Source organism: Thunnus albacares, chromosome 12 (assembly GCF_914725855.1).
Source record: "Thunnus albacares chromosome 12, fThuAlb1.1, whole genome shotgun sequence".
NCBI classification, from domain to species: Eukaryota; Metazoa; Chordata; class Actinopteri; order Scombriformes; family Scombridae; genus Thunnus; species Thunnus albacares.
In genome coordinates, this window is record NC_058117.1 from 22,732,596 (window position 1) to 22,747,371 (window position 14,776).

The following is a 14,776-nucleotide window of genomic DNA, read 5'->3' on the forward strand; positions in this document are numbered from 1 at the left end:
CCTCCAAGGTGTATGGGCAAGTGTCTGTGTATATGTGTGTGTCCTGAGCATGTGGGCATTTGTCTCTGACTTTGTAATGGGTGTAGAGGGTGATGTTGGAACACAAGAGGTCCATGTACAGTGCCTTTAAAGTGCTATCAATTATAACATGTGTACACGTGTCATCCTCAAGGCCTGGTTTGACTTGTTGCATTTGATGGCAACAAAAACCTTGGCACTTCTACCCTCCCCTATCCTCTGTCTTAGCTTTCTTTCTCCGACCCCCCACCCCACACCCTCCCACCCCACACCTATCCAACCACCCACTGACTCCCTCCATCTCTCCCTCTTAACCCCCCCCCCCCTTCTCTTTCTCTTCCTTTCTCTTGCATAGAGGAGCACTCTAGGAGGGTGATGGAGCTTTGATTGTCGGTTATCAAAAGCTATCATTATGGCTCGCTTCTGCGGGATATGAAAATGATTTCCTAAGTGTAAAACCCATGTCATTACCTCAATGGCCTCAGTGCTATCACTGAAATGTAATAGAAAGAGGCAAACAAATGTGCTTGCCTCCCCAGCCCGCCCAGCTCAAACAGAACAGAGTGAATAACACACAGCAATGGAGAGATAAGTGACGGCAGTACCAGGCCTCACTGCCTAGAATGGAACACTTTACATGAAAACAGCCCTCCGACCAGGATTTAATCTTCGCCGTTGTCATGTTGTTTTGGTACTGTCTACAACGAAGGCGCCTGCATGTGACAAGCCCTGGCTGACATTCGCCAGCAAGAAATCCGACAGTCTACATGCCATCCTGTGAAAGTCGAGGCATTTCTCTTTTTTCATCTCCAAACAACGAGCACTCCCTCCTCCTCCTCCTCAACCTTAGCGCTGTTTCATCCTGATGAGATAGCGACCAGGCTCAGGAGCCACATTGACTTGACAGTGGTTTCTAATCATTGGGGAATTAGTCTTTTTACCCCCCCCTCCTGGTTCTGTTTGCTGAGCAGGGAGATGGAAGTCTATGCCAGCACCAGGCTTTTCTGCTCTTAATCGATGTGGATCTGATAAAGATCCCGGCTTTCGGAAAGACTCGTACGCTGCGACGCCTGAGGAAGATCTGATAAGTAAATCGTTCTTCTGTACATATAGCCAGTGAGATGCTGAGGAACCAGGCGTGTGCTACTGTGCACGTGTATGGAAACTTCTTTACTCGCATAAAACCATATAAACGCTAGAAAACACACATTGTACCCCCTACACCACACACACACACACGCAGACACACCACACACTTGTCTCACAGTAAAGTGGCTGTGCTCTGGACATGCCCAATTTGTTTCCTTTCATCCAGGACTAATGTCTCCCTCTACCCAGGGGCTAAGTGCACCATTTGAAGCCCCCTCTAGGACAGACGGCTATAACATGCGGTTATTTCTTGTTGTTGTTGTTTCATGTTTTGGGAAATCATGTTATCACTTCAGCTGCAGCAGTGTGTATGCAGGGAACATTCGAATTAACAAGAGGCAATAATGTGCTGATAATTTCTAAAAACATTATTTAAATGTCACACCGTAATGACAAAAATCACTAATAGTTCTATGTAAATGTCAAATTCAAATTATTCAATTACATCGGCGAGTGTGGGGCAGGTGATAATTTGTCCACCGCTTGGAATACCAATCTGGCTCTCACTGGAGCTCATTCTGTGTGCCCTGGCATAAGATAGACCTCAGTAATTTCCTGCTCCAAGGGATGCTTTCATAGCCATTATTATAACTCTATTCCACTAGAAATATCTGCCATACTGGGGAGATATTAGAGTCATATTTTCAGTACTTTCACCCCAATGTCGCCCTCAGTGTGTGATAGCTTGTGAGAATTGTAAAAAAAAAAATGGTATGGATTTCAAAAGATAGCCTTGTTATTCCTTGTTGTGATTTGTGCTTGTGCTTTTGATATTGAGCTTCTTACTGCTCGGTCAATAAAACTAAACTAGCAGTCACAGTAGACTGGGGTAATAGGCTCATCCCATCAGCTGTCATTCATGGGCCTATGGGCCCATTTGAAAATGGCTGCATAGCCTCCATCTATGCACGGAAGGATTTATAAAGGATATCAGCCATTCAGTGCGACCCGTTCATTTCAGATTAAGTGGGGGAGGAGGGTATAGGGTGTTTTTCTTTTTCTCTTTCCTTCTCTTCAAAGTCAACCATGACCAGGCTCTGCAATGGATAAGGCACCTTGTTGTTCATGCAAACAGATGATGTCATTCTGAGTCATGGGGTACAAGTTGTGATTGGGCGTCCGCCACATATCCTCACATTTTACTGCCTCCCTCAGACAGCTGGCATTTGCACTACAGGGAGCCAATAGGGCAACAAACAATTAGCCTTTTCTCAACAAAACTCCAGGGAGAGGCTATAGAATAGTCATAAGAGCTGTTTACTAAATGGCCAATATTCCTTTATGTACTCTCACTATTACTATTGGCTTCCCAGTAATAAAAAAATCTGTCAGATCTTCTTACCATGTGCCAAAAAGACCATTTTAAATTTATGTATGAATGAATAGTTGCTTTTTCCTATTTCATTTATTTCATTTCTCATTTGGCATGTGCTATTCCCCTGCACAATTATATCTCTCACAAGTCATTCCCATGTATGTTGGCATCTCTCCAGTGGCCAGAATTAAGGTGCAGTGGACATTATCTATGATGTTCCATAAAGATGGGAGTGTGACATTCTACTTGAATGCTCCAGAAATGAGACGACTTCCCAGCCGCTCGTGCACGTCTGCTTGAGATTCACACTTTGGTGCATTTGTCACTTTGAGAGCATCTGGTTTAATTTGATTTCTGTGCCTGGCCACCCTGCAATTCTCTGTGCTTTTAGTGTAACCGTTGCCTACTGAGTGCGGCCAACAGATAGTTCCGCAAATAAAGGGGTTTAAACTTCTATTTTCTGGATGGCTCTCCCAACATTGCAACTGACTTGAAGAGGCCTGTTTTTCCTCTGTCTGTTCCTCCTGTTTCTGTGTTTAGGATCTCTTTTTTTTTGTCTGGTTACATTTGTTTAAATTGGCAGACCACTTTGTGAATAATTGCATCTATCCACACAGTTTGCCAGTAGAATGGCATTGGCTTTCCTATTGTCTCTTAGCGCTTATGCTGAATATTTTCTAATCCCTTTGAAGGTAGATGCCTTGCATACCAGTCTCTACCAAAGATTAACACGTCTTTCAAATTCTAACAATCATTGGAGGTCAGTAGAAGAACGTTTATAAAAAATGACAAATTCAGAGAGGCTACTCCTACAAAGCATTGCAGAAAGGTTTCTCAAAGAATATCAAACACTTAATTGCAAGCTACAAAGAACAACACCTCTCAGTCAGTCAGAAATTAATATTTTCTGCAGCTATTGTTTAAATTGTTTTATCGATTAAAAGCTGACAGACAACCAACTGCTCTTTGAAAGATTTTGCTGCACTCTGTTTAGACCTATAGTGACAAATCCTTCTTAAGAGGGAGCAAATTACCATTTTTTTTTTTCCTTTTTAGAAAGATGTTTTTCCAATTTAAACATACTTTATTATTTGTAGCCCTCTGTGTATGCTTCATGTACTGTATGCTGCACATTGATATCCCTCCCCCCATCTGTCTTCAACAGCTTTGCCTCTTTCTCCTTCGGGCCCTTCTAATGCTATTTCATCTGCTCTATGAAAGCGCAGGAGAGATCACATCCGTTGTTTCTCCTTGTGAAATCTAAAAGTGTTCCATCTTTCATTCAACTGGCAAGCGCCTTCCTTTTCTCACTGTTTCTCTTCTTGCATTATCCTTTTTCACTCGTACAAGCTTCTGTCATGTCACATGTCATGACCTAATTTTTCTGAATATATTTCTGTCTTGTAGCTTTTCTGTAGTGCTACACAAAACTTCTCATTGTTAATTGTAGCTACATTTTTTTTAAAGGATTCATAATAAAACTTAATCAGATGTCCAATGGATCTAGGAGCAATAACTACATGTATATACTGTATTGTAAATGTAAGTGGGCATCACATTAAAAGGTTGCCAACAGTGCTATTTGTAGATTCTTGCTTGTTTATCATGTCCATTGCACAGTCTGTAGAAATGAACAGCTTGCTGGGGCTCGAGTCCAGTCTCCCCCCCATGCACCTCCAGAATGTTAAACATGGCTGCCGTGGCTGCCTCTGAATTGCTGGACTGTGTCTCCTGGGGAACGGGGAAATTGAGCCCTGGCTCTTCCTAATAGGTGGTAAAGTGTTAAGTTCCAGAGAAATGGACTGCGAATTTAACCTGGAATGGAAATTGATCCCATTACCTTGTGCTTGGGCTGCTTTCCTCCCGTAGGAAAGGAAAAGGAGAGAGAGAGAGAGAAAGCAGGAGGGGGAAATAGAAGGGTAAAGCAGAGAGAGGAGATGAGGAGAAAGAGTAAAATAGAAATGGGGGAGCCACAGAAAAAGAGATGGACAGAGAGAGGAAATAAAAAGGAGGAATGGAGAGAAGGAGAGGAGATAGAAGGAAGGCGAGAGAGAGAGAAAATAGAGAAAGTAGAAGAGAAAAGGCAAGGAGACACAGTGTATGTGGTTAGAGGTGATAGGATGGCAGTGGGGGTTGTGTCCTGCCTGGATTGACAGGCTGGCTGACTCTCTATCAGTGTGGTGCTAATAGCTGACCGCCACTGGGCGAGATGGAAAAGGCAGAGGACAAGGTAGAAGGAGCAGAGGATCGGCACGCTCTGAAGGGATGATACACCTCCTGCTGAGGGTTTCCACCAGCAGACCTGTGGTGTCTTGGTGTGTATAGTTGCTGTGAGACCAAGTTAGCAACGGTGATGAGATGTGGCAATGCTCAGTATCAGGCTGTGGCTTTGAAATTTAAAAATATTTTCTGGAAATATGAACTCCAAACAGAAAAAAAAAGTATTCAACGGGTCTCAAGTGTTATGAAAAATCTAGTTTGAGATTTTCTTTGACCCAAAAGAACGCTGCCTTTTCTGTGCCCTGGCAGAGACCTCCATAAATTTCCTTGATTTTATTGAAACTATCTCGCACTACCTGTCATTTTGTTTGGCCTAATTGATTATCTTGATGTATGCTCACACTCCTCTCGCTCTGTCCATCTTGTCAGAGCCCATGCACGGACCACGGAAGCTGGAAGTGGTGGACATCCAATCCAAACAGGTGACGGTGCGTTGGGAGCCTCTGGGCTACAACGTGACCCGCTGCCACAGCTACAACTTAACCGTCCAGTACCGCTCCAGGGTGGGCGGCAAAGAAGAGACCCGGGAAGAAGTTTGTTATGACACCCAGAGCCGCGATCCTCAGCACACCATCCACAACTTGACGCCTTTCACCAACCTCAGTGTCAAGCTGGTGCTGCGTAACCTGGAGGGTGTCAAGGAGAGCACTGAGCTGGAAGTTCAGACTGATGAGGATGGTAAGTGTTATGCAGTTTTGTTCCCAGGCCTGAAAAGGTGTTACACATTGTTTTTTATAAAATGCCCTTAGATCAGATATCTTTAGGAGCAAATAGAGTAACAAAATGTAACACAACCACCCAACCAAACATACATACATACATACTCAAAAAGTAAATAAAATCAGCAAATAAACAAGAAAAGTCGTGAGGATTTTCAAAAAAATGGAAATGGGATAGAAGCAAGCACCACAACTGCTATGTCAAAAATAATCAATATTGGAAAAGCATGCAATCTGATAAAATTCACTTAGGAGACATCAGGGTCATGAAAATATATACTGTCTTAATGGTCTGTAATGACAGCAGTAGCGAACACCAATCCATCAAAGATGTCAAAAATGAGAGTTTAATGTAAAACCTTCACAAAATCTCACTTTTCATCTCGCAGTAACAGCTGTAAGTGCTTTCCTTTTAGCATTTTACCTTATTTTACCAATTTAAAAGAGAAAATAGCATGGTTGCTCACACACAGAAGGAAAGTTAGTCTTTATTATTAAACTGATGACATTTGGATCTTCAGGGTTATTCTTACCTGATCATAAACTTGCACTTAAGGACAAGTTTGGGATTTTCCAAATATTTTTCACAAGAGCACAGGAGTCAGACAGCAAACCTTTGTTTGGTATAGTTGTTTCACCTCCTTCAAAGATGAAAGATCTATTGTGTTGTTTCATCAGACACAGGAAATGAACTCTATAGAAGTCTCAAGGAACCCCGGCCGCTAGATAACAAACAGGCTTAGGCTGACGAAAAGAGAGTCTTGTCATGTCTGGCTCAGATATCTCTGGTTGGAAACTTGAAAGTGGCAACTGTTTCTCACTATCTGACTGCTATGTGTACGTGTCTGTGGATCTGTGTGTTTAGGGTCCCATGGGAACAAGTATACAGACAGGGTGTAGCTGTAGCTGCATTCTTGAAGATAAATCCGCAAAAAAAAGACATCTCTGCATCATTCTGTTTCGCTTACAAAATGAAAGCAATTCACATGAGGGGTTAAAGGACCAGATCTCTTTGGTAGTATATCAGCACAAGTAAATATTGCAGAAAGATTAAGATTCCCACTATTCCCATGGGGTTGCTAGTTCATCTTTGTTTGCAACACATTTTTATCTATACAAAAAGTGTTCAGTTCTGCTGTAAAACATGTATCAGGGTGTGTGTTTTGAGTGACAATGACTTCAAACACTCACACATATTTCTATTAAGGTGTGTATGACTTTGGCTCAGGGCCATTTGTGTACTGCAAGACCTCGAAAAACTCTTTTATTGATTTCTTTTTATGCACATCAGCATGAGGTGCTGGGCTGGGTAGATTGTCACAGAAAAAGAATAAAGTTGCTATATAGGAACTGCATTCATCCAACTTTTATTTACAACATTTGACTTGACAAACATGTACAGCCCAAGGGAAAAAAAATGTCACTAAATAAGTATAAATGGAAATCCGAATATGTTTTAGTCTACCTCAAAAATGACTCCTTTTCCACCTGTTTTGACAAACATATGTGTCTGCTGTGTTTGTGGTCATTTCCCACAGTGCCAGGGGCTGTTCCTCTGGAGTCCATTCAGGGCAGTGCCTATGAGGAGAAGATCATCCTGAAGTGGAGAGAACCTGCTCAGACCTATGGGATTATCATTCAGTATGAGGTACACAAGCATCAGGGTTAGCAAATTGTAACAGATATTGATCACCCTTCAGAGCAGAAAACAGACTTACTTCCAATATTACACTGTTTTTTCTCCTCCTCCTCCTCTCTATGAATTGTGTGCATTTCTTCTCAAGTTTCTTGCTTGCTCTTTTTTTTTTACACAACTGTGGGGGCAATAGTCCACAGAGTTGCCAAAAAATGATCAGATAGATTTTGATTATGTGACTCACAGTTTTCTTGAGCTAGGGCTTAGAAATGAGGGGCATCTGTTAGTTTGTTGACAGTCCGACCACCACCAGAGGGGTAGCTCATAAAGTGAGATTACCACTTAAACCAGGCTTATTTCACTAGATCAGGCTCTTTTTTCCCAGGAAACTGTGTTCCACAAAGGGTGGGTTTAGAATGAAGATTGAATTGACCATGTTTCCATGGAAACTCATCAATCCAGACTGACCTGGATCTGGTTAGTTTTCAGGTTTAGGTTAACCTCAGGCTTAACATAACAATCTTCCAACCAGAAATTTGAATTTCAATCTTGTGAGCTCACTTCTAGGACTTACAATAAAAATTAAAAACAGAAAACTGTTCTTCTTGCTGGACCAAGTTGACATGATCAGAAGGCCGTTGCTTCAGCAAACTGAGCTCACAACAGGTCTCTTTTAGTTAATCCCTTCTTTCCCTTTTTCTGTTAATGTTTTTTGCTCTTTATAATGAATGTGTGGCTCTGTGGCCATAATCATCAGATCATCTTTCAGTACCTAAAAAGGTACTGAAAAATTATCTATTAAGATGATCCATTAATTCACATTAAAAAATGTGAATTGATGGATCTATAGTTAATGTCTCAGGCCTGTGTTTTAAAGTCATAAATGTGCCGTTATCTTTCCTGTTTAATTTTAATTAAGACATTATTAGACACTTGGAACAGCTTACACTTGGATCATTTTGTTAGGCTCACTCAAGTCAGGCAAGTTCTTTTTAGCCTCTTTTATGAAGTATCATCGTTATTCGTAATTTTGCTACGAGTGAATCAACTGCAAGCTGCTTTCATCTTCTGTCCTCCGACACATGGACAACTTCTAAAGAAAATACAATCTCTGAAGCGCACCTCAAACACACATCACGATTCAGCAGCAAGCAAATGTTGACATAAGGCTCCACACCCGCCACTGCCAACGTTGTCCAAGAGCTGCATTGAGTCCTCAATAAAAGAAACAGTCTCCCCACACACACACACACACACACAATATATATACACACATTGATCTTAACCAGCTTAAGGTGGAAGTAATCCTCCAGCCTTTTCCACAGATTGATTCTGCTCTGTTGATTCTCCCTCTTGTCACCGTTTGCTCACGCTTGGTATTTTGACTAGGTTAGCAATCATTGACAGGGCTGTTTCTCATATGAGGAGAGCAGATTGAATTGTAAAAGCAATGCAATCAGGGTCGCTGTATAGGTTGCTCCATCCGCTGCCATGCCATCAGGTGACTGAGGTGAATGAAATATGAAATAGATATTCTCTCAGCGGCACAGAGACATTTCAATCATAGCAGGAAAGTCCTGAAGTCAGAATAATAACAGGGCCCTGTTTATTCAAGTGTGTGTAGTGCAATGCTGTGTCCTGTCACAGATGTACAGCACTTAGAGGTGCTGGCAGAGTGCAGGAAAACAATATCCACAAAAACGGCAGGTTTACTGGGCGCTTAATCACTTTTAGAAAAATATGTTTCAGTTGTTTATCTTTTTAAAATTTCATGGTACAAGTAAAAGCATTCAGAGCAAATGGCATGGTTTGCATTGCCGCATTGTCAAGTTCACTTATATTTATGCTGAGACAAATGTGTTTCACTGTATAAAATACGCACTCCAGGCTATTATATTCATACACCACAGCAATTACTTCGCCCTATCTCTGGGAAGCCTTAACAGTATAGTAATGTGTCTAGGTAAAGTAAGAAATAAGTCACTGATAATCCTGGTATTTCCTTATTTTAATATACAGTAAAGCATCATTTAAAGATTTCTCACATTACATAGAATCATAGCTCTTATTACAGAGTAAGATAGAGTATTAGTATTCACATCAGTCTGTCTTAAACAGGGTGACGGACGAGAAAAATCTACCAAGCCAGCAGCTTGCTCCAGGTGTCTCTCCCTCACACCGCTACAGTCTGACTCTTCAGGTTTAAGAAAGTAACCCACAATGTATTCTGCCGGTATTCCCTAGAAGTTGCTTCTTATAAGTCAGGACCTTGCTTTGATTTGACATTATCAAAGGACTCGAAGTGAAATATGTCTGACAAGCATTGATATCAAAGAGATTTCTTTTTGACCAAGCTCCGTGAATGCCATTTTATTGGCAACTTTTCGGACAGACATGAGCCAGCATCTCTTTAAAGGTACACAGTAGCAATTCAATCTCATTGAGAATTTTGGAATACTAATACTAAGGAAAATAGCCACAATTACAACAAATAAATTGCATTTACCAAAAACCATAAGTACGATTGGTTAATGCTTATTTCCTTTAAAAGGCACACTCTTTATATTATCTGCAACCATTAAGAATTACTATTTATATTATTAGGACTGTAAGACAGTAAAAGCTCTTCTGCAAATAAAAATGTTAAGCTAAGTTTAGGTGGGTTTTCGCTGTACGTCCTCACCGGTTTATAGGATACAAGGTCATTTTCATAAGATTTTATAACAGGAAAGAGTATACAGCACATTTATTTGTCTTTCCTCATTATTTCATGTGTAAAGGTATCAGAGATTTTACAGATATGGTTATTTTATGCATTCACATTATTTGTGATGCTTCAACATGAACCTCCCTCATATAGAAAAATGTAAACCAATGCAAATTTAAAATGCTTTATGTATCAAGTAAGAGTAACTTGCAAGCCCATATTCATTTGCTCAAATGTTTTCCATTATTTTTTCTGTCAGTTCTATTATAATTGTAAAAACCTGTCCATGTGCCCAGTGTTGACAAGCAATTTCAAATTCCTCCCCCTGAAATGTTATGATATAGGATTTGGCATCACGGACTTATTTCACAGACAAAGACTAAATGAGAAGGCTTCGAAGCATTTCAAAACTTGATGGACACAAATTATGCGGCACTCCAAACTCCCTTTGTGTTCTTTAATTGGAATTATAATGGAGGTTTTCCTTTACGAGCAGAAGCATTTTCTTAAAGTGGGACTTTACAGTTATTCAAAATGGATATTAGTAAAAACACTCACCTTAATGCTTCCCTCCAGAGCTCCCTGTGTTTATTAATGGAGAAGGAATATATTAAGTGTGTTTCCTCTCTCCTTGAAGCCACAAGCTTGCATCAGTGTTGGTTGAAAAATATGTGCCTCTGCTCTTATAGTCAAATCTAACCCCTGTTATGAGACAGCACCTCTCCATAGACTTTTTGTACCTCACTAATTTTGGAAATGCCAGCATAAAGCCTTGTTGACATAAAGTCAGAAGCTCATACATGAAGTGAGAGCTTCTTTTCTGAGCAAAGGATGAGTGACATTTGGTTTTACTGAGTAGTACAGTGGGGATAGAGACACCAATATAAAGCCTTGGTGGTGGTGTTTCTAATATTTTCTCTGATAATTCAGTGTCATATTGTAATATGATCATATTATGTTATTGTTGTAAAATAATCTGTTGTCCAAGCAAATGATGATTGAGAATCTACAGCTACGGTAGTGGCTCTGTGAGGCTGTACTTTGAGCTAAATAGTAACACTAACATGCTAACAATTTACATGCTAGCAACTTACATGTTAGCATGTAAGTTTACTGAATTTACAATGGGCTGAAAACTAAACATTAATTTAAGCATGTTATATGCAATCTTACATATATTTGCCATCTCATGATTTATATTGATATTACTAAAATATTCCTCATAATATTGTTATATAGATTTCAGCCATATTGTCCAGTGCTAATTGCTCAAGAACTATTGCATTGGATTACATTTGTGTGTATCCTTATACAAGCTAGTCATTCAAGAGCAGACACACAAACATGTTCGACATAAGACTTTTAAAAAATTTTGCTTATGGCATTTTGACTTAGTAGTAGTAAAGTAGGGGAAGAAACAGGACAATGGGATAAAATGGGATATAAAACTTCAACACAGTGAGTACAGTAAATGCTTTAGCTTGCTGAGCCACTTGGATGACTCCAACATGAAACGTTTTCATTGCATGAATACAAATCCTCCTCAGCTAAAGAGAGCTGCAAGTGGAGTACCAGAGGCTGCTATCAGAATATTAATTTCCTTCCTTCCTAGATCTCCTACAAGGCGGTGAGCTCCTTTGACCCTGAGCTGGACCTCTCCAACCAGAGTGGGAAGGTAGTGAAGCTAGGAAACGAGACCACTCATATGTTCACAGGGCTCTACCCGGGCTCTACATACTCCTTCACCCTGCGCGCCAGCACAGCCAAGGGCTACGGCCCCCCTGTCATCACCCAGTTCACCACCAAGATCTCAGGTCAGCAGGGTCAACAGCATGGCCAGTTAAGTGTGGGGATGATGTTGAATAAATGGTGTAGCACTTACCGTCTCTAGAGTTCTTTATGTCCAAATATGTGAATGGAAAATGTAACTTGCTTATAACTCAACCCAAGCTAAAAAACTGCTTGTTTTTGAAATTCTCTCTTGTAATTTTCCTGAACTCATTTCTTTTGTCTCAAAGGGTAAATCCTATTCATCCGCTATGCAAGACATAAAACGAACCAATAAAAATGTATGCATATACCACCTCCTCTACTGATATATGAACTCAAATATATGCTATTCTTTATCACTGAACCAGCTAGGTGTTTTGGTAAATGAACTTCAATTATATATGGTCTGGCAGTTACATTAGATTTTGCAGAGTTGCCTGATTGGTCAAAGACAAATTGTGCTTTTAGTTTCCATAAACCAAGGCTGGCTCTGCTTAATGAAAACTGGGATTGCTTTAGACTATGACCAGGAGGCTAGTTGACAATTTTTCTTACTTTCTACAGTTACTTACTCCGATGTATGTGCACCACTTTGAAAATTTTCTTTAAGCCAGATATTGTGACAGCAGCAAATGTTTCACTGCAGTATTATTGCCACACTTACTGATTAAATTATGTTGCTATAATGGCAAAAAGGCGATAAGTGCTCAGTGTAAAAATGAGAAAGCTGGCTTTACTTTTTCTCTTTAATGTCGAGCTGAATGACTCGTAAGACAAGAAAAATGATCGAATCTTGATGTTGACCTAAACTGAACTGTGTTAGCTTTGCTGTGAAGTGTAGTAAACCCCTTTCTGTTTGGTTTTCTCCTTAGCTCCTTCCATGCCTGCGTATGACCAGGAGACCTCTCTGAACCAAACAGACAGCACAGTCACTGTACTGCTTAAACCTGCCCAAAGCAGGGGTGCACCTGTGAGGTAGGCTTTCACATTCAACATACACACACACGGCACAGAGTAAAAACAACAAAACAGCATATTAAAACACCAGGAATCACCATCAGCAACAAAAAGTATCAAAGAGCTTGTGTTTATCAATATCCCACAGTGAGGGAAAGTTGCCAGGGTACCTTACTGTACGTATCTCATTTTCTGGGCTTTATTTGTTTGTGGATTTTGATGCTGTGAAAAGGAAGCATAGCCTTTGAAGATGAGAACAAAGCCCGGTGCAGCCAATGCTAGCTTCAGGATCTCTTGCCTTTACATGTCTTTAATGTACCAGGCTGCTCACCCTTAGCCACCACAGGCTTCTGGGGAACGAAGGAATCCTGCCTGCTTGTTGGTGCATTTATTAGTCTTTATTAGGGGAACAGCACAGCTGTTCTGTTTAAATGCCAAGTTGTTGGGCAAAAATCATCATTTTGGTTTACTCAAGGCCACTGTGGGCTTCTGGCGGGAATTCTGTTTGCTTGATCATGTTTGTTGTTAGGAGTAGAAGCTAGTTAAAATACAAAAATAAGTGCAAAGTAACAACTAAGAGTGCGACATGCTACATGATAGTCTGTGGTGTGAAGTGGGGATGAGAAAAAAACAAAACAAAATCAAAAGATAAAAACATTTACCAACGGATACCCAGCTGTGGTGCTTTTTGCTCAGCCGAGGTACCCCTATTAAACGCAATAGGCTTCGTTAAGTGGAAAGCCAGTGAGGGATCATGTTGTTGATCATATAGCATCCCTATTGTGGAGGCAGGGTGGGATCTTGGTGGAAAAGTGTACATCCACCCATCCATAGCTCCTTGCTTCCTAGTAAAAAGAAAAACATGTCTACTTCAATGGAGACGCATGCCTTTCTACATCCTCAAAGGTCAAAAGTGGGAGTTAGAAATGCACAGTGAATAGACCATTTCAAATGAAAGGAAAAAAAAAGGTCTGTTGTTTGAGTTCTATTAATGCCAGGGTTAACTTCTTCACTTGTGCTTGCTGCAAAACTCAATTTTACACTATCAACTCATCGGAGTCCTTAAAAGATTACAGTCTGGAGATCTTTAGTCAGGCTTGTCAACTCATGTTTGCCGTATGTGCAGCTGCCCATATTAATGCCCCAGTGCCAGACGGAGAGGCCTGAGCAAGAAAGACAGAGTGATCGTTTTTTAATCTTCTCACAGGTACAATTCAGAAGGCCTTACTCAGGCTGCCATTCTTTCACTGGGCTAATTACAAACCCCTAATTATAATTAAGAGTGTCGTGAATTGGAGCCTCCATTAATTATCATGCTGGGCTCCTCTTTTGTTTACCGTTGGAAGACGTGCTCACTCCACAGCCGGATGAAAGACTGAGATTTGTCTTTGGAGATATAAACCTTAGTTTGAGACCCACTTCATTCTGTTTTACTGAGCTGAGACATAACTGAGCACGCATAACTGAGCATGCTTTACAATATAAACCTAAATATGGCTATTGCCAACTAATCAGTTTTAGAGTGAGATAGACTCTGTTTGTCAAAGCGGCTATAATCAATGTTTTCTATAATAACAATGTATCAAATGACAGTGTGTAATTTAAGAGGTGCCGCTTGTAGTGGTGAACCCACAGAGAATTGCCACTGATTCTGAAGCTCCCCTCGGCTTTGTAGTAAGTAATGAGTTTTAGCTTATTCTTTAGCTACCGGCCTTCAATTTTACTGTTTTGGTTCACTCTAGTCACTCTTAAAGTGTCATTTTCGGCCTCAGCAGGCAGCTGTTTTCAGCAAAAAAGCTCTAAGAACCCACTGTACATCACCTGCTCAGTGAACATAGTGGAGCATTTAGCAGCTAAAGATACAGATATTACCCTCAGAAGTTGGTGGAGACCAAAAATAGAGATAAAAGAAAGTAAATATTGTACTTACATTCAGGTGGCCAGAAACACAATTTCAAATGAATGATTATGTTGCTCTGGAACTGCTGAATGTGTAAATGAGCAACTGTTTGCTAACCAGTTTGCCAGAACAACTTAAAAAGTTATGACATGAGAGTGCTATGTTCAAAACTAGTTTCTACTGTCCCCAAGTGGCCAAAAAAATCAGTTATTGCAGGTTTAATTATTACATAAATAAAGAGTAATTAATTAGTGTTTATAGAGACATTAAGTTTTAAGGATCATATATCTTCAATGTGTCTCTCAACATAATCCATTAAAAAAAT

The 14,776-nt window shown here is 40.4% G+C and overlaps 1 protein-coding gene across 8 annotated transcripts in view; it reads left to right on the forward strand.

Moving 5' to 3' along the window:
- The window catches only part of LOC122993732 (receptor-type tyrosine-protein phosphatase mu-like), a 160,945-nt gene that overhangs the window by 80,697 nt on the left and 65,472 nt on the right, over positions 1-14,776 (forward strand). For all 8 annotated transcript variants that reach the window (XM_044368129.1, XM_044368128.1, XM_044368131.1 and 5 more), the window contains exons 8-11: positions 5,132-5,440; positions 7,020-7,129; positions 11,437-11,638; positions 12,467-12,569. In XM_044368129.1, coding sequence (XP_044224064.1) covers positions 5,132-5,440; positions 7,020-7,129; positions 11,437-11,638; positions 12,467-12,569 — 724 coding nt within the window. The remainder of the gene's footprint in view (positions 1-5,131; positions 5,441-7,019; positions 7,130-11,436; positions 11,639-12,466; positions 12,570-14,776) is intronic.